The sequence below is a fragment of the Diabrotica virgifera genome, chromosome 9, assembly GCF_917563875.1.
Source record: "Diabrotica virgifera virgifera chromosome 9, PGI_DIABVI_V3a".
Taxonomy (NCBI): Eukaryota; Metazoa; Arthropoda; class Insecta; order Coleoptera; family Chrysomelidae; genus Diabrotica; species Diabrotica virgifera.
This window is the reverse complement of record NC_065451.1, coordinates 21,389,565-21,410,566: the sequence shown is the minus strand read 5'-3', so window position 1 is coordinate 21,410,566 and position 21,002 is coordinate 21,389,565. Positions and strand designations below refer to the sequence as shown.

General features: G+C 33.6%; 1 protein-coding gene across 1 annotated transcript in view; it reads right to left on the bottom strand.

Annotated features, from left to right (window-relative positions):
- Window positions 1–1,200: 1,200 nt before the first annotated feature.
- Window positions 1,201–21,002, bottom strand: part of LOC126891700 (zinc finger protein 235-like) — a 57,185-nt gene continuing 37,383 nt past the window's right edge. Inside the window, exon 2 of the mRNA XM_050660962.1 lies at window positions 1,201–8,004. Coding sequence (XP_050516919.1) covers window positions 6,767–8,004 — 1,238 coding nt within the window. The 3' untranslated portion in view covers window positions 1,201–6,766. The remainder of the gene's footprint in view (window positions 8,005–21,002) is intronic.

Sequence of the window (21,002 nt, the reverse complement as noted above, 5' to 3'; positions counted from 1 at the left end):
TTAACACAGTATTATGCCAAATCGAGGCTATTCTAAATTCGAGACCCATCACTAGGATGTCGTCTGACGCCAATGACTTCGCTTTCCTATCTCCAGCTCACTTCTTAGTTCAAAGAAGTTTAACCGCGCCCCCTGAACCAAGTGTTTCAGAGATACCTGAAAATAGGTTGAATCTTTTTCAGCGTATTAGTAAAATTCAACAGCAATTTTGGAAATTGTGGAAAAAAGACTATCTTTGCCTCCTGCAGCAAAGAAATAAATGGACCGACCCTACTGACCCTGTCAAGATCGGGGATTTGGTTCTGTTGAAGGAGGATGGTACTCCTCCACTCTTATGGCCAACTGCCAGGGTAATAGATGTATTGCCTGGTAAGGATGGTCTAGTTCGTACTGTCAAGATTCACACTACTCACGGTGATTTTCTTCGTGGTATTACGAAAATCGCTGTGATTCCCCTGGAAGATTAAAATGTATCCCTAGGGGGAAAACTTATCGTTTTCCTCCATTTTATCGTTGTTACCCCTTGTGTATATAAACTCTAATTTCTTCAAACATTTCTTATCGTTGTGCACATCTTTGCCAATCCCCTCTCTTCGAGGTGATATAGGCCATCTCCCTCGCCTGTCGCCCCCGGCAATATGTACAATAAATATATTATACACGGCTCACTAAAATAATTAGTTACGCCCCTGTACTACTGATTACTTAAAATTCAAGTAGTATTTATGTAGACCTTTCTGGAAACTCCAGGTTATTGTTGAGACTCGCATTTCAACCCCTCGCCGGGGCAGATCGTAAATAGCTTCCAAACTAAAATCATCTCTCATAATCGTTCTCCCGCTATTCGTTGAAAAAGGCCGCATACCGGTCTTTCTTGCTATTCGTTTTAATACCGCTTAGATAACTCAATTTGCTCAGTATTATCGACGATGATTTATTTAGCGTATTAGTGAGTGCCTTACAAATGAACCAAATGGATTATGGAATTCAATCAGAGCTCTGATGTGACGTCATCAAGGAATAAAACTGTGAGTACTCTACATATATGTTAACATAACTTATTAGTCGTGATACTGTATGCATTTTGAACCATATACCTCTCGTAGCAAATATTCTTTGTGCCATTTATGCAGATAATACTTTAAATTAAATTTGAAAAATCGTTATCTACTCTTAACCAGCTTACCTATGGAAATATACTCTATAACCGTACAATAAGTACAGGTTATCATTGTTGAGAATACTTTACGTATTGCCTCAACATAAAAATTTACAAATATTTTATTATATTATATTAACGAAGGTAATTACAAGGTTGAGCGGTTCAGATATACATTGAACCTTGGAATCGATTGCTAATGACCAGACAAAAAAAATTATCAGATAGTTTCTTGCCTGGTCGCCCGATCGAAATTAACTGAATAAAAAAATGTACCAATATGCTTAGTGCATTTATGGCCCGGAACAGATATAAATAATATGTTGAAAAGAATTTGTAAATTGAATCCAAATTAAATCCCCAACAGATTAACACACTAAAGCAGGGGTTCCCAACCTTCTAGCAACTGCGTACCACCTGAAGTATTTTGAAGATTTTGGCGTACCACCAAACACCGGGTGGGCTGGAATGGAAGGAAGCCCACCTGATCCTATTTTTTTAGAAACATATTGACTATCAGAAACATGCCCATTGGCTTGTTTTATTTCAATTAAATAACTAATATAACTCTATATTTATTTATTCATTCACTTTTCCAAGCCTTTATCAAGACACCTATTTGTCTATGTTTACTAAATTTTATTTAAAAATATGAACAGATATACGTTTTTTAATAAAATTTTGACAATAAAGGAAAAATAGAATAATAATTATGCACATTATAATTTATTACTCATAGGCCCGGTTTTTCAGTGAGCGGTTAAAATTTTGGTTAGCTAACCTAGTTTAAATTTTAACCAATATTTTAACCCTTATATCGTTTTTCAGTGCTTTAAACCAAGATGTGCAATTCTATAGATTTTTGACAGAAAAATAAACAAAATAGAATTTCATAACCTATTTTATAAATAACAAATAACATAACATTACAAAAATGATTAATGCATTCAAGTTCCGATTCTTCATCTGATGATGAAGATATAATCAAGAATATAATAATACATAATACAATATTTCCCGCGATAACACAAAATGTCATAATTTAACTAACCTCTTCTTTCAGCAAATACAAACGTCTGTCGGAAAATTCGGAGTTAAACCACCTATGATAGCGAGTATCGGTTAAAATCTTGGTCAACTTAAACGGGTTTAAGCGATAACCTAGTACTGAAAAACTGATTAACCATAAAAATTTCGGTGACCGAAAAATCTGGGTTAACCCAGCACTGAAAAACCGGCCCATAGCCGCGGTGTGCAATTACTTGGAGGGGATACGAGAAACGATGGTACGCGAATAGCGGAGAAATATTGCAACATTCTTAAATAATTCATATTGTCAATTGAAATTGTCAAATTGACGTATATTTCATACCTACTGTCATTGAAGAAGAAAAATTATACATTGCTCCACAATATTGATATGATATGCAATTATTATATAAAGGTAAATTTAATTAATTGTATTTTGCTTGCAGTACTGCATTTTAATAACTAATTTTATTTACTACATACAATTGTTTACGTTTTTAAATAACATAACCTGAATCGTATTTTTTCTTATTATTTTTTGGACTATGGCTTTGACAATTATCCAGTAACCAGGACTAATATAATTGGCCAATATAATTAAGTGCGAAAAATGTTGCGGAGCGTAGAAACCAGGTGTCGCTTTGCCAAACTTGCACGGTCCCAATACAAAAATATAGTGCTGTGTTAAAAAATTATTTGTACAAACTACCATCCAAAAATAATACAAATCAACAAAAATCTACATTAGTCATTGTACATATATCGAGAATAATCCGAAACTTGTTGCAGTTTGCCTATGATTAAAGTGCCAATTGCAGGAGTAATTTTATTGAACTTAATTTTATTCTTAAGTCCTCTCCAACACTTGTTAGTCTGATTCTATATTTATTTTTTATACACAATAAGTCAGAAAAACCAGTCTCACACAAGTAACTAGTGACAAAATGCATTAAAACAGCATAGCTTGCCGGAAGGACATTGGATACGCGGATTTACGTCTCATCCAGAAGTCAATTAAGGATTTCTCTTTAAAACTGTCTTTCATAGAACCAAAGAATATATACTCTCCATAGAACTGTCTTCTGTTAGGTCGATGAAAGATTCCTGTAATTCCAACTCATTTGGTGGGGTGTGAGCGGCCGTGGGTACGTGAGCGGCCGTGGGTAACGGCATAAACGCTGGCCTCATACGCCAGTAGACGTGGGTTCGATCCCTGCCAAAGACAAACCATTTTCATTTCCAATAATGACACGAGCCGTCTCACCGTGCCTCGGAGAGTACGTTAAGCCGTCGGTCCCCCTGGGCTAGTGTACATCGACACTAGTTACTTGAAACAGGGTTAAAGATGTAATTGGCGCTGGAACTATCCGAAAGGATCTCCCCGGCAAAAATGCCATACGATATTATATTATTATTTGGTGGGGTTTTCAAATTCAGTCAAGTTTGGAATAATCTTCAGAGAAATATTTATTAAATCTTTCTGGAAGAGATTCCAAGTGAATAATGATTATATTAGCAACCACACCTGTTATTGGAGATATTTCGTTTTCTTCAAAAAAATGATGATACTATATAAATTTGCACTAGCAAAAAAATGCGCCAAAAGATGTAATTTAGGGCCCCATTTTTTTTATTTACATTTCATAATATCGTGATAATTATAATTTCATGATAACATATTTTAAAAATAGTTAGTCTAATTGTAAAAGTTTAATACCAAAGTTTGTGTCGTTTATTTGTTAACAATTCCATCTTTGTAAGTAGATATATAATATATATATATATATATATATATATATATATATATATATATATATATATATATATATATATCAAAATAAATACAGATTTGAAGTTTTGCAGTCCATACAGGATGAAGCTTCACATTTTTTAAGATACTCAACTGAATTTTTTTAATTCTAAACGCGGCCTACTGCGAATTCAAAAACACGATAAATTACCGATATTTTGCTTTGAGTTACAGATATCGGAAAAAGTTATTTAAACAAGTTGTTCCAAATATTAGTCTAACTCCTCATACCAAATTTCATAACAAAATTCGCACTTTTAGCTTTTTGAATATTTTTAGTCAGGACCCTAAAACTCGTTGTCCCGAGATGCATGCAACGGAGCCGAGAAGCTACTTAGCCTCCCTTGGTATATCTCCGGGCAGCGTGTGATGGCACCGTAGATGCCACTGTTAGGAGACCGCGTCTCCTTAAACGCCTGCTGCGCTGCGTGGTGCTTCAGCTACGGAGGCTGCTCCACTTCTCGGCTCCGTTCATGCATCTCGGGATAACCCAGGGTCCTGCCTACAATAATAATAAAAAAACTGAGACGTAATCATGTGTTCTAATGCTAATGCTCCGTGCGTATGGATATTTAGTGATAATATGGAATATACACGTTGTATAATAGTGAGAGTGCTTGTTGTTTTCGCGATTCATGATAAAAAAAACAGTGTAGCGTGTGTAAAAAATTTATGGGGAGGCTAAGCCTTCCTTGCCTCCTCTGACGAGCCGCCACTGGATAACAGCGTAGAAAGCAGTACCCGACCCGACAAACTGCACTGACAGTTTCGCAGACCAGCGTAATCGCTTGTTTCACCAACGCGACGCGTACCACCTGAAATCTTCCCGCGTACCACCAGTGGTACGCGTACCACCGGTGGGAACCCCTGCACTAAAGTACTTATCTTAGTATTGCCATGCTCCTATTTCTCCAACCATGACACGTGGATGTAGCCAATCAATAAAAAAACCGGCTGAAAGCCGGGATGAGACCATAAAGCTCGAACCAAATTTAACAAAAATAACCAACTCCTACGGAATCTCCTCCATACGGGAATACCAGGTAGAAAACGGAAACCATAATACAAAAAAACTCAAATGTCCGAATTAGATGCATTCGTCGCTAAATCCATAATTTAATTAGCGGTAATAGGTATCATTCCTCCAAACATCCCCAAAAATTGGATTAGGCAATTTAACAACCTTATAATAAGAGCCCACGCCCCTAACTTGATTGGCGATTTTCTCTAAAAGAAAACGAAAGAAAAAAAATGTTACCTCAATGAAAAAAAAATGAAGCTGGAAATAGGTACTTACAATCGCCTTTGAGCAGTTAACACAGACGGAATAACTAAACCTCCAAATAAAATTGTTTAAAATAATTTATTTCGATCTACTAACGGAACCAATTAAGCGACTAACATTGGCAGTGCCTACTATGACGAAAACGGGTAAATAAAATTTGAAAATGTGAGAAATATTTTAAGAAGTTTGCAACTAAACTTAAACGATATATTGTTAATATAGCGATATATTGTTGAAGTAGCAATATATTGTTTTATTTAAAAACGAAGATGGGCAGGACATCTATCAAGATCACAGCAGAACAACCCTCCTAGAAGAATCCTTATGTCACAACCTGTGCGAAGTAGAAATAGGGGTAGGCCAAAACTCAGATGGAAGGATGGTGTAGATGAGGATGGGAGAAAAATAGGCGCAGCAAACTGGCAACGGTTGGCAATGGATAGGACTGACTGGAGTAATGACTTGGGAAGGTCAAGGCTCTTTCATAGGGCTGTAGCACCGTTGATGATGATTTAAAAACGAAAAGTTGGTTAGGTGTAACTTATTTGTTTATTACAAAAATTATCAACTCAATGGTAAGTTGCATCATTTATTTTACCTTAAATTTTACATTTAATGTTTATTCAACATTTACGTAGAGCAACATTTACGTAGAACGTACATTTAACTTACTTGTATGTAGAGCGTAAAAAGCTGAGAATTTTGGTACACTTAACTCAATATTTTTGAAAATTTGTCATTTATTTGGTTTTCGCAGTACCGACGATATGGGTTGTATAAAAAAATATTAATTACGTTTTGTGATTATTGAGGTTTTTGTCCAGTGTGCGTACTTAAATGATATTTCAAAATATTGAGAAAACTGCCAAAAACAAACTTTCACAGTTCTAAGTAGGGTTGGTAGGTTTAAAGCAGCATGCTTAAAACCTTGGTTTAATTTAAATCAAGGTTTTAACCAATTGGTTTTTAAGACCTGGTTTTTTACTGATCCTCCAAACTGATGCTTTTATTTAAAGTTTTTAATACAGCTGCCACAAATGAAGAAAATTAAGATAAATCAATTCTATTTTTTTACTTTCGAACTCAGTTATTTTGAATATTATTACGTTGGAATATGTTTTTTTTTTGGTTATGTTAATTTTTTGTGTGTGTAAATAAAAATAAAAGTTGCCTTAATCATTCTTTTCATTGTTTGTTACTATTATTTTTAAAGTATTTAGACTTATTATACTTTGCATCAAATAAACCTGGTTTAAACCAAAAAAACCTGTTTTTTTTTTGGAAAAAACCATGGTTTTTGCCAACCGTGCTACTCAGATCATTCTCCAGTGTGCACTCTCAAATGGTATTTCAAATTACTTGCTCTACTAAACTGCTTACAACAAATTTCACATTTGTGAGGTTTTACACAAGTGTGCACTCTCATATGTTTTTTTTAAACTGCTTGATTGTGATTTTAAATGGCTGGATTGAATAAATTGCTTCAAACAAATTTGACACTTGTGAGGTTTTTCCCAGTGTGCACTCTCAAATGTGATTTTAAATGACTTGCTTGAAAAAATTTCTTAAAACAAATTTCACACTTATAGGGTTTTTCCCTAGTGTGTACTCTCAAATGTTCTTTTAAATTACCTGCTTGACTAAACTGCTTAAAACAAATTTCACACTTGTGAGGTTTTTCTCCAGTGTGCACTATCAAATGTGTTTTTAAATGACTTGTTTCAGAAAATTGTTTAAAACAAATATCACACGTGTGAGGTTTTTCTCCAGTGTGCACTCTGAAATGCCTTTTTAAATGACCTGCTCGAAGAAACTGCTTAAGACAAATTTCACACTTGTGATGTTTTTTCCCAGTGTGCTCTCTTAAATGGCATTTCAAATAACCTGCTTGACTAAACTGTTTAGAACAAATTTCACACTTGTGAGGTTTTTCCCCAGTGTGCACTCTCATATGTCGTTTTAAATTGCCTGCTAGACTAAACTGCTTAAAACAAAGTTCACACTTGTGGGGTTTTTCCCCAGTGTGCACTCTCATATGTATTTTCAAATAAATCGCTTTACTAAATTGCTTAAAACAAATTTCACACTTGTGATGTTTTTCTCCAGTGTGCACTCTCAAATGTGTTTTTAACTGACCTGCTTGAATAAATTGCTTAGAACAAATTTCACACTTGTGGGGCTTTTCCCCAGTGTGCACTCTCATATGTATTTTCAAATCACTCGCTTGAATAAATTGCTTAAAACAAATTTCACACTTGTGAGGTTTTTCCCCAGTGTGCACTCTCAAATGTTTTTTCAAATCACTTGATTGGTTAAACAGCTTGAAGCAAATTTCACAGTTGTGACGTTTTTCTCCAGTGTGCACTCTCATATGTTTTTTTAGATAACTTGCTAGATTAAACTGCTTAAAACAAATTTCACACTTGTGCGGTTTTCCTCCAGTGTGCACTAACAAATGTCTTTTTAAAATACCTGGTTGAGTAAACTGCTTAAAACAAATTTCACACTTATAGGGTTTTTCTCCAGTGTGCACTCTCAAATGTACTTCTAAACGACTTGCTTCACTAAACTGCTTAAAACAAATTTCACATTTGTAAGGTCTTTCGTTCATGTATTTAGTTAATGTTTTTGCTTCAGCATGAGGATTTGTATAATTTGCTTCGTGCGATGAATGTTCAGGTAGTGTTTCCATGATTTCCATTTTGGTGTCTTGGAGAAAATCTAAAAATCAAAATGACTAATATAAATTTTTCAGTACAATATTTACATTCAGAAATTGAATGTAAAAACAAAGAACTAATCAAATTCACGCCAAAGTTATTTTTTTTTCCACTTTCAACACGTGGGAGGCAATTAACGAAAGAATATTAAAAGTAGAATTGACAGGCATTCATGTAGAAAACTGCACAATATTAGCTGTATATTGACCAAGCGAAGACAAGAACTCAGCAATAAAAGATACATTTTGGGATGAGCTAACAATAATTACATAAGAATGCGAAGGAAGAATATTCATCGCTGGAGACTTTAACAGCAGAGATGGTAAACAAGATCACAAATATAACGAAGTAATTGGTGCACATGGGGAAGATACGAGGAACAATAACGGCAAGAGACTGCTTAAATACTGTCAACTACATAATCTAATAATAAACACATTCTTCGAACATAAAAATATTTACAAATACACACGGAACGTTATAAGCAGAGAAAAATCAATAATAGATTATAGTCTGGGCTGATTATCGGAGAATAGGACATTTTATTGCTGGAATCGAAGCTTATGATTGTATGTATTAATAATATAAGTATGCAAAGTCCGCAGATAGTGTGCTACTTTTTTTATAAACAAAATGGCGCCCGAAAATCGTGTTTTTTTCAATTTTTGCTCTATAACTCCAAAGATTTTAATTTTACACCAAAAACACTCAAATAAAAATTCACCGCCATTAAATTCTGCATAGAGACGTGTTTTTTCCGATTTACTTCGACGAAAACTTTCTCCGGAAAAAGCGGGTTTTTCCAACAAAATCTTTATTTTTCAACTAAACTTTTAGATAAGTAATTGTTAATCAATAATTAAATAACTTGGTAATGTAAAAGCCCTTTTTGTATAGATTATAATTCCAGAACCCGATGTAAATTGAGTATACAGTTTAGCAACAATTAAATTGTTAATTAAAAATTTACGGTCGCTATAATAACGACAATAATTTTGATGCATAAGAATAATTATGATTTTTTCATAAAAAGACACTATACCTATCTGATGTACTTTACAGAATTGAAATTGGACTATTTAAGCGGCCTCAGGAATATTTTAAAATTGTAAACAATTTTTTGGCTTATAAACAAATATAATATCTCCGAAAATATTAAACTAAATTAAATTTTGAAAACAGTATTCGAAAAACAGCGGCAGGACGCTTCTTTTAAAAGAAAAAACGTTTATTTACGACGAGTGGTTCCTGAGATTAAACCGGTGAAAGTTGACCGGAATTTACGACAAAGATATAAACAATAAGATCATAATTTTCAAACCATCACCTTTTTATTTTTGTCCTTTCTCCACACCAATTTTCATATCTTTAAAATACTCAAAACATATATTATTATAATAAAAACTATGGATAATACGTGTGAAAATTGCCAAAAATAGCAAAATTCCAATCAAAAATTAGGTTGGAGAAAATGTAAAACTCAAAGTTCAAAATCGGTATACGTTAAAAAAATGCATTTTCTCGGCTTCCCATGGAGCAATTTCCTTCATTCTTTTTTTGTTCCCAAGTAACTCGAGTAGAGTCATCGAACTAATGCATTATTAAATGTCAGACTTGCTTTTGTTTTGTTATAATAAATTAATTTATTTATTATAACACAAAATTTTAATTTGTTTAAATAAAAATTGTTTAAATAATTATACAGCTTTCAAATGAGAATATTTATGTTTTTAACTTTAAAAGGTACACTTGTAGTAAGTTTATCTAAGAAAAAGCCTACAACTGAAAAAAATATGTAGTTTTCTGTTCTTATAAATAAATTAATCTATTATAACAAAACAAAAGCAAGTTTGACATTTAATAATGCGTTAGTTCGATGGCTCTACTCGAGTTATTAGGGAACAAAAAAAGAATGAAGGAAATTGCTGCATGGGAAGCCGAGAAAATGCATTTTTTTAACGTATACCGATTTTGAACTTTGAGGGTTACATTTTCTGCAACCTAATTTTTGATTAGAATTTTGCTATTTTTGGCAATTTTCACACATAGTTTTTATTATAATAATATATGTTATGAGTATTTTAAAGATATGAAAATTGGTATGGAGAAAGAGGACAAAATGAAAAGGTGATGGTTTGAAAATTATGATCCTATTGTTTATATCTTTGCCGTAAATTCCGGTCAACTTTCACCGGTTGTATCTCAGGAACCACTCGTCGTAATTAAACGTTTTTTTTTCTTTTAAAAGAAGCGCCCTGCCGCTGTTTTTAGAATACCGTTTTCAAAATTTAATTTAGTTTAATATTTTCCGAGATATTCTATTTGTTTATAAGCCAAAAAATTGTTTACAATTTTAAAATATTCCTGAGGCCGCTTAAATAGTCCAATTTCAATTCTGTAAAGTACATTAGATAGGTATAGTGTCTATTTATGAAAAATCATAGTTATTCTTATGCATTATAATTATTGTCGTTATTATAGTGACCGTAAATTTTTAATTAACAATTTAATTGTTGCTAAACTGTTCACTCAATTTCCATCTGTTTCTGGAATTATAATCTATACGAAAAGGGCTTTTACATTACCAAGTTATTTAATTATTGATTAACAATTACTTATCTAAAATTTTAGTTGAAAATTAAAGATTTTGTTGGAAAAACCCGCTTTTTCCGGGGAAAGTTTTCGTTGAAGTGAATCAGGAAAAACACGTCTCTATATATATAACAGCGCTAACGGGCCTTATAGGCCTACGGCTTCTAAATTCTGGATAATATTTCTCCATTCTTTTCGGTCCTCTGCACTCTTTCTCCAGTCCTTCACCCCGATTTCTTCCAAATCCCTCTCTGCAGCCTCTAACCATCTCTTCCTTGGGCGACCTCGTCTCCTTTTTCCCAATGCTCTGTCATTCAATATTCGTTTGACGTTTCTAGTTTCTGGCATTCGAGTAATATGTCCCAGCCATCTAACTCTTTGGGCTCGTATTTTTGTCGTTATTTTTGGTCTCCCATACATCCTCATTACTTCTTCATTTGTTCGTCTCCTCCAGGTTTTCTCCGCTATCTGTATACCTCCAAAAATTTTTCTCAGGACCTTCCTTTCCCATATCTGTATCTTCTTCTCCTCTTGTTGATTCATTACCCACGTTTCGCTCGCATACAACACTGTGGGCCGTATTATCGTTTCATACATTCTGATTTTCGCGTTTATTGATACATTTTTTGCTTTTAATATCGTGTTTAAGTCACCCACAACTCGACTTCCCTTCAATAATCTTTTATCTATTTCTTTTTCTTCCCTTCCAGTACTGGTTACGGTCACTCCCAGGTATTCGAATTCTGCTACTTCCTTAAATTTATATTCATCTCCTCCTTTCATTTTTATATAGTTATCCTCTTTATTTATATCTCCTTTCATTACCATGTATTGTGTTTTTCCTTGGTTGATTCTTAATCCATACCTTTTTGCTTCCGCTTCGAACTTTTGGAATATTTTTTGGAGATGTTCCTTTGTTCTTGTTAGGATGACTAGATCATCAGCGTAAGCTATAAACTGCTGTCTGTTGTTAAATATGGTACCGCTTGTACTAATTTTTATCCTTCTTACTATGTGCTCTAGTACCAAGTTAAATAAGTCTGTAGATAGAGGGTCACCCTGTTTCAGTCCTTTATTCACTGTGAATTGTTTTGAAAAATTTCCTTCCAGTGTTATCCTGTTTTTTGTATTGTTGAGCGTCATTCTCACTAATTTAACCAGCTTTCCTGAAATACCCAAGGATCTCATTGCTTCATACAGCATATCTCGGTCTACTGAGTCGTAAGCCTGTTTAAAGTCAATGAACAACATGTGTAGTCCCAAATTTTGTTCGTAGCTGTTGTTCTGTATTAGTTTTAATAAACATATTTGACCTGTTGTTGATCTTCCTGGTCTAAAACCTCCTTGGTATTCTCCAATGATCTTATTTACCTCCTTTTGCAATCTATTTCGGATGATTTTTGCAAGTATTTTATAGGCCACTTCTAATAGCGATATTCCTCTATAATTTTCGCAACTTGTTTCATCACCTTTTTTGTAGATTGGACAGATGAGTGCACTGTTCCATTGTTGCGGCATTTCCTCTTTTTGCCAGACTGTTAATATTAGTCGGAAAATTTTTTCTTGCAGCTTTTCTCCTCCTGCTTTAAAAATCTCTGCCGGAATTCCGCTTTCTCCTGCGCTTTTGTTATTTTTTTGATTCAATATTGCTTCTTTTACTTCTTGTAGTGTAGGTTCTTCTTCAAGTTGTTGTTCTGTGTTATCCTGTTCATGTTGTTTTATTTCCTGGGGTTCTGCTTGTTTATTTGCATTTAATAGTTCTTCAAAATACTCCGCCCATCTGTTCAATTTTTCTGTTGTTTCTCCTAAAAGCACACCATCTTTACCTCTACAATAACTTGTTTTACTCTTTGCAGTTCCTCGGGATTTTTTTACTAGGTATATTTTGAAAAAGAAGCCACATCTCGATAAAAGGTGACTTATCAAAGAAAGTCTAAGAGGCAAAAAAGTTTTAAAATCACTGTGTTTACCTAATGGTACCAAAATAATAGTTTAATTGGAACGTACACAAACATTTGGGGGTTTAAAGGAACAAAACCTCCATAAAGTTTTTATGTAAATATATTAAAAAATAAGCCGCATCTCGATAAAAACTGGCTTATTGAAAAAATATTAAGAGGCAAAAAAGTTTTAAAAGCGTTGTGATTAACTAATGGTATCACAATAATGAATTAATTGGAACGTACAGAAAAGTTTGGGGAGGTTTAAGGGAACAAAACCCCCATAAAAATTTTATGGGGTGGACAAATTTCACTATAATTTTGTTTTAAGATGTTCCTGCGATAAGAATGATACATGTCAATTTTCAATAAAAAATAGTTTTCGATATATTGAAAAAAATTGATTTTCATTTTGTAACTTCAAAGGGCTGTAACTTTTTTTATGAGCACATTTGTACTAAGGTAAGTTAGGTTCAATCGAACTATTTTTGACCCCAAAATGTGTGGTGTAATTTATGACCAATCTTTTCGGGACACCCTGTATATTCTTCAACTTTTTCTATAACTTTGTTGTTTATTATTATCATCGTTTCTTCGCGAAGTGCATGACTTTTGTTTTGTTTAAATTCATTTTCAGTCCTATTTTAGAAGATTCTGTGTGTAGTTCTGAAAGCATGGTTTGCAGTTCTTGTAGGTCAGTGGCTATCAGGATTATGTCATCCGCAAATCGTAGATTACTGAGGTAGCGGCGATTGATGTTTATTCCCTTATATTTCCAATTTAGATTTTTAAAAACGTCCTCCAAACCTAAGGTGAACAGTTTGGGTGATAGAGTGTCTCCCTGTTTTTGACTCCCCTGTTTAATGGTACAGGGTTCGTGTATTCATTTTCATTTAGGTAGTATGTAGCTGTAGCTTAGTTCATAGTTTCTTTTATTAAGTTAATATACTGCAAGCGCCAGTTAACTTGGCGAGACGCATTGCACAGTGGCTTATGGGATGATCATCAGTCTCAGTGTCGTTGTGCGTATTCGCTGTCGCCAAGTTAACTGGCGCTTGCAGTATCTGCTGTCTATTCTACAATTTTGCATTACGTTTATTACGGCCGTGTGTTCTATAGTGTCGAAAGCTTTTTCGTAGTCTACAAATGCTATAAAAACTGCAAACTTGTATTCGTTACATTTTTCTATTAATATTTTTGTGGTTAACAGGTGATCGGAAGTTGAATAGCCTTTTCAAAACCTGCCTGTTCATATGGTTGGTATTCATCTAATTTTCTTGTTAGTCGGGTAGTTATGACTTTGGTGAGTATTTTAAATAGGTGTGACAATAGACTGATGGGCCTGTAGTTTTCCAACTTTCGATTATCACCTTTCTTGTGTAATAAGATTACTTTAGAGTTGGTACAGCTCTTAAGGACTTTGCTCTGCTGTAAACAACTGTCTATAAGCTTAGTTACAATTGCAGTGAGTTCCTTACCTCCTTCTAATATCATATCTGTGGTAATCCTATCTTCTCCTGCAGCTTTATTTCTCTTCATGTTTCCCAATTATGTAGTTACCTCTAAAATTGTTACTTTTGGCATTATTTCCGATCCAACATTTGACTTGTGACGACTTGCGTGTTATGAATTTTGTACCTCTTTAATGTGGTGTACGAGCAGTTCTGACGCTGCCACCTCTTTTCTGTGATGTTAAACCACTACTTTAAAAGTTCTTAACCCAAGTCTTAATAGCCATGTTAGACGGAACTGCAGCGCGGAGCGACAAATGGTAGTCTAAACGAAACGCTCGTTGCACACGCACAAAGCTTTCACCATTTTTGTAATAATCTTTCACAGCAAATGCGCGCTGTTCATCCGACCACGTCTCCATGATAACTAAACTTCCCACTCTCTAGATTCACAACGTTTACGTCTCAAGCCCGGGACATCTCTATTTTATCGTCAGCAGCGTTGCCAAATCGTACCGTTTCACTGAATCACCTGTTATTATTAACAATGAGTGAATGCCACTTCTAATAATTATTAATAATATTTATGATTAAGATTTTAACATATTAATCATCGAATGTATATATATATATATATATATATATATATATATATATATATATATATATATATATATATATATATATATATATTGTTATATTTCTATTTGATATGAAAATTAAATTTTGATAATTATAAACAGAGTTCAATTTAATATAAAATATTTTCAATTTTCTCAACCACGGGCATATAAATTTAGAACAACCTGTATACAACAAATTGTTATATTTAATTTTAAGAAGTGATTAGAATAAGCGTACGAAACTCGGAACAATGTGCTTAGATAAACAAAGTGAATGACGCGTACCATTATCGTTCTTCTCGGAAGGTCGATCATTAGCCTATGCTAAATAAAACTCAGTGAAATAGATGATAGTTCATTATCGTTTTTCGCGGAAGGTTACGATCATTAGCCTATGCTAAATAAGACTCATTTGAAAGAGAGAATAGGTCATTAAAATTTGTAAATAGTTAGAAAGTATTTTAGAATGGGAATTAAATATTTTCTTTTGAAATCCATTAAGCATATTTAGAAAGATTAAAAATTGGTTTTGAGGAATATTACGAATGAGAGTTGGTGGTGGAAGATTGATTTGTGAATCTGGAAGGGATATTTAGAAAGTAGGGGAATGGATGACAAAGTGAGATCAGAATGTTTTGAGCTGTCGAGAAGTGAAGTCGAGTAGTAGACGGTAGTGTTCGAGGAGTGAGATAGCCGGTGTAGTTCCGTGAGTGTGGAGTATCTATCGTGGAACGAGAAGTAGGCCAGGTCGAGAGTAAAAGAACCTCCTTGAGCCCAGAGTGTCCCGGTAGCTGATAGCAGTTTCGAAAAAGGTAGAACACAGCATCACGACAAAAGCAGGAACGAGAGCTATTCGAGCTAGTTTTTCAAAGGAGAACATCACTGGAAGCCAGGACGAGGTTTGATCGCAGCCAAGGATAGCAGGAAAGGGTTTTGTGTGAGGACATTTTCAGTTCACCAGGAAAAGGTCAGTCTCATTTGTTTGGACATGAATATATGGGTTTTTCGTATTAAATTCCACATAAAAAATTGAATAACATAATCAATAATATCAGAAAAGCTTCATCAAACTTAAATAGAGTTGTTCCTAATAACTCCTAATAGTTAAATGTTAATAAAAACTTTCAATTGAAAACCAAAAGGAAATAAGATTCCCATTTGTAAATGTTATGTTTAAGAATGATAAGAAATAGCAAATATTAAGCATTGATTGCCTTTTAAATAAAATAAAAAATATTTTGATTATAATTGTAACCCATATGTGTATTTTTTTTACTCTTTTCTTTTCTATCCCGATTAGGAACCATTAAGAAATATTTAGAAGCCACGGAAGTAAGTAATTAATTTATAATTCGCCCTGAGATTGAAAACATATTGATATGTGATCTGGTTAATTAATTGGATTAGTATTAATACATTGATTAAATTAAGTAACATATAAGAATATTATCTCATATCAATAATCAAGATCACATCAATATATATATATATATATATATATATATACAAGCTGTACGCTCCCGAGGAAGCTGAAGCTGTTTTCACTTGAAGATCCTTTTTGTGGGGGATCATCCCATTCTGACTTTGGTTTTACAATTGCTGGTGTGACTTCGCTGTTTCCACTACCTTTCTCCATTCTTCTCTCTCTCTGATTTTGCTTCCTATATTTCTAATTTCCATACTTCTTAAGTCTTCTTCCACTTGTTGTCTCCATCTGAGTTTAGGCCTGCCTCTGGTTCTTGTACCTGGTGGTATCCATTCGGTTATAACTCTTAACGGATTGTTCTTCTCTCTTCTCATTATGTGTCCATACCATCTAATTCTCTGTGCTTTTGTTGCTCTTACTATGTTCTCTTGACCCATCCATTGCAGCCTTGCATCCTCTTCGTTTTCCCTCTTTGGTCCCAGAATTTTTCTCATAATTTTTCTCTCAAAAACTTTCAGCTGCTCTTCTTCTCTTGCTGTTAATGTGAATGTCTCCAAAGCATATAGCACTATTGGTCTTATGGTCGTTTTGTAGATTTTCATTTTTGTATTTCGGCTTATCTTCTTATCTTTGAAAAATTTTTTATTTGTAGAATGCTTTGTTTCCTGCTTGAATTCTTCTTTTCATATCTACACTTTCATTTCTTCTGTTGACTAATACTCCCAAATATTTGAATGTTTCAACCTCTTCGAAGCTGTGTGCGTCTATTGTCATTTCTGTCAGTTGCGTCTTCTTTTTTTTACTTACATTCATGTATTTTGTTTTATTTTCATTTATTTCCAGTCCTCTTAGTTTGGATTCGTTTTCTATTTCTTGAAAGGTTTTCTTTAATGCCTTTTTATCTGTTGCTACTATGGTTATATCGTCCGCATATCCAATTATTTGTACTGTATTTTTATTTATAGTTCCTGCGTTTGACAACTTTTTTATTATCTTATCTAATGATAGAATAAATAGTACAGTTGAGAGCGCATCTCCTTGTCTTACTCCATTTTTAATTTTTATTATTTCTGTTCTCTCTCTTCCGGTGTCTATTGTTGCTTGGGAATCTCGCATTGTCATTTCTATCATTCTTATAATTTTATTTGGTATTTTGCTCTCTTGTAAGTCTTGGATCATTTTTCTTCTACTTAGTTTGTCAAAAGCCTGTTTAAAGTCTAGAAAAAGTATATGTGCTTCTCCGTCGTACTCGTATGTTTTCTCTATCGCTTGTTTTAGTGTATGGATAGCATCTATCGTGGATCTTCCTTTTCTGAAACCGTACTGGTAGTCTCCTATGCTTTGTTCTGTGTATATTGTTAGTCTGTCTCTAATTATACCAGTCAGTACTTAATATGTTACATTCAGTAAATTAATTGCTCGGTAGTTTTTACATATCCTGTGGTCTCCTTGTTTTGGGATTGTCACAATAATTCCTTTCTTCCATTCTTCGGGCATTGTTTCCTTATTCCATATATTCTGTATTAGTTCATAAATCTTTCTGTATAGTGCTTCACCCCCGTATTTTATAAGTTCTGCACATATTCCGTCGTCTCCCGCTGTTTTCTCGTTTTTCAGTTTGCATATTGTATCTTTTACTTCTGTATAGGTCAATTCTTCTTCTTCACCTTGTTCCGGGTTCATTATTGTTTCTCTTTCTTCTTCTACATCCGTTTCTTGATACATTTCTTCGAAATACTTCTGCCATGTTTCTGCTTCTATGGCTACATTAGCTGTCCGTTTTCTACTACCTAGCTTTAAGTATTGGTACAGTGGTTTTGAATTGTGTCTCTTATTTTCTGTTTCGATCTCGTTCATAATTTCGTCTACTTTTTTATTTTTCTTTGATTTAAACAATTTCTTTGTCTTTTTCCTTTGATCTTGGTATTTTTCTCGTTCCTCTTCTTTACCTGTGCTTAGCCATTTCAATCTTGTTTTATTCTTTTCGTCCACTGCTAGTTTGCACTCTTCGTCAAACCAATTGTTTCTTCTTTCTTTTTGCATTTTTCCAACTACTTTCTCTGCTGCAGTGTTTATTCCTTGTTTGATTTTTTTCCACTGCTCCTCCATTTCTTGTTCCTCCTTGAACTGCATCTCTACATTTACTTCTTTTACAAATCTTCTTTTTACTCCTTTATCTTTCAATTTATCTACGTCCCATCTTCCCTGTGCCTTTCGTCTTTCATTCTTTGTTGTTTTTATTTTACATTTTGCAATCACTAGCATATGGTCCGAATCGATGTTTGCCCCTCTGTGAGATCTCACGTCATTTATCGACTGTTTGTGTGACTTTTTAATAAGTACATGGTCTATTTGATTCCCCTCCAGACTGCCTGGTCTCATCCATGTTATCTTGTGTATGTTTTTGTGTTTATATCTCGTGCTACTTATGTCCATGTTTAATGCCGCTGCTAAATTACATAATCTTTCTCCATTATTGTTTGTTGTGCTATGTAATGAGTTTTCCCCTGCAACCTCCCTAAAGCATTTTTCTTTACCTATTTGTGCGTTGAAATCGCCTATAATAATTAATATATCTTCTCCCCGGATTTTTTCGGCATTTTCTTCTAGTGTTTCATAGAACTGTTGTTTTATTAAGTCATCACTGTTTTCTGTGGGTGCATAGACATTTATTATGGACAACTTGTTCGGTTTGCTGTTTACTCTTATGTATGATAATCTTTGACTTATGGGTTTAAATTCCATAACTTTATGCCTCATTTCCCCTAACACAATAAAAGCAGTTCCTCCATATCCTTGTTTTTCTTCTCCAGCATACCATACTGTATAATTTTCTTTTTCGATTTTTCCATGTCCCCCCCCCCACACCTGGTTTCTTGAATTCCTGCAATATCTATATTGTATTGTTTCAACTGTGTCGCTAGCTCTTCCATTTTTCCTTCTTCTAGCAGTGTCCTGACGTTCCATGTTCCAATTTTTTTTGTCATTTTTTTAATTCTCTTCCTTTTTTTTTGTATTTTTCTTATTATTTTGAATATACCGTGACTCATTTACCTCTTCGTTTGCATTGTCTGTTTCCTTTTCATCCATCCATTCTCTTTTGTCTAGTTTTTTGGGACATTTTCAATTTCTATAAGTTTATTTTCTCTTGCATTCCATTTTAGCACTTTGTCATTTATTTCTAATTTCTGGTATCTGATTTTTACTTTTGCTCCTTTGCTTCTCTGTTGTTTTGCTATGTCTCTGATTTCTTTTTGTATCTTTGCTTCCTTGAACGTCAGCGCTGCATCTATGTATATTTCTCTACAGTCTCTTGTGTATTTGAGTTTACCTTTTTCTTGCAGTATTTTCTGTTTGTCTTCCCAGCTCTTCGTTTCTATTATACATTTCTTGTATCCTATCTTAAACGCACTTTTAACTTCTATTTTCAGTTGCAGCTCTATTTCCATCATTTTTTGTATGTTTTCTCTTAGTCTAACTTCATCTTCCAGATCTACCTGAATTCCTGTTATGATTAATTTATTGCGTATTTTTTCTTTATCGATCTTCTCTAATCTATTCTCCATGAGTGTTAACGCTTTTTTGAGTTCTTCGTTTTCTTTCTCCCATTTTTGTTCTTTTTTTTCTACTTCTCTTTTTAAATTTTCTGTTTCTGCTTTGTTTTGCTTAAGCTTCTGCTTAATATCTTCCAGTTCGTTTTTCATATCCTTGATTTCATCTTTAATCTCTGTTTTGCTTTCCAGGATATCTTCTTTAATTTCTTGCCTCATCTGGCTCAGCAATATCTTAATCTCCTCCATGTCCGTTAATATTGTACTTACTTTTTTTATGCGCGTGTCTGGAGCTTTTTTGCTTTTATGTTGCTCTTCTTTGTCTTCTTCAATCGAGCTGTCGTGCTCCGGTTTGTGTCTTTTTCCTTCTTTTTTATTTTCTTCGTTGTTCATCTATTTGTCTTGTTGTTTGTTTTCTAGACTGAAAATCTTTATCAATATAATGCGAGAAAAATATATTTTTAGTTCACTTAAAGCTTATAATATACACAAAAAATAGGAAAATGTAACCTGTGTCTAATAGTAATTATTATTATTATTATCTTCTTATTTTTAATTACGTTTTGGCAAGGTCTCAGATATTTTGCACACGCCAGCAACGTCGCAGAATATTTGGCCGTACTTCTGTTTGCTAATTTATTTATGGCTTTCAGTAATTAAATATTCATTAATGTTTAATTATACACGTTTTTGTTATATTCAATGTTTGTTGTATTTGTAACTTAAAAAAATATTGTTCTGTATAATATTATTGCAAATCTCCTCTCTTACGTGCATCAAATTAACAAAAAGTTGACTTACAGTTGAAATGTTGAATTCACCACACACTTTGTGAAAATTTCACCAAAAACCAATGTTTACTTCCGTACTAAAACAACTTTTTCCACCAGAGCGCAAATCAACTTGTGTTCACACCAACTTTTAACACTCTTGTGTTTCGTACCGTTTCACTGATTCACCTGTTATTATTAACAATCAGTGAATGCCACTTCTAATAATTATTAATAATATTAATGATTAAGATTTTAACATATTAATCATCGAATGTACTTATCTATTTTTTCTTCAAAGAATATATAAAAGAATTTTTGAAGTTGTTTTTAATATTAACCCTCCTCTTTTGCCCAAGCGAAGAAAACCTCAACCTATGATAATTTATTTTTAGCATTTTATTGTTTTAGGGCCCAGGTAAGCAAAAATCATATTTAAAATTAATTCCCCCCCCCCCCACATATGCTGCCCAATGTGCACTGGAACATATTTTTATAGAAGTATATTGCAAATAAACCAGAAAGTATTAGTGCCTAAAACTTGTGAATAATTAACCTTAAATAACATAATAAGCCACTTGATAGGTTGTCATAAAAAAATTTTTATTAGAAAAGTAACAGTAGGTAAACCGCCTGTGTCCGCTTG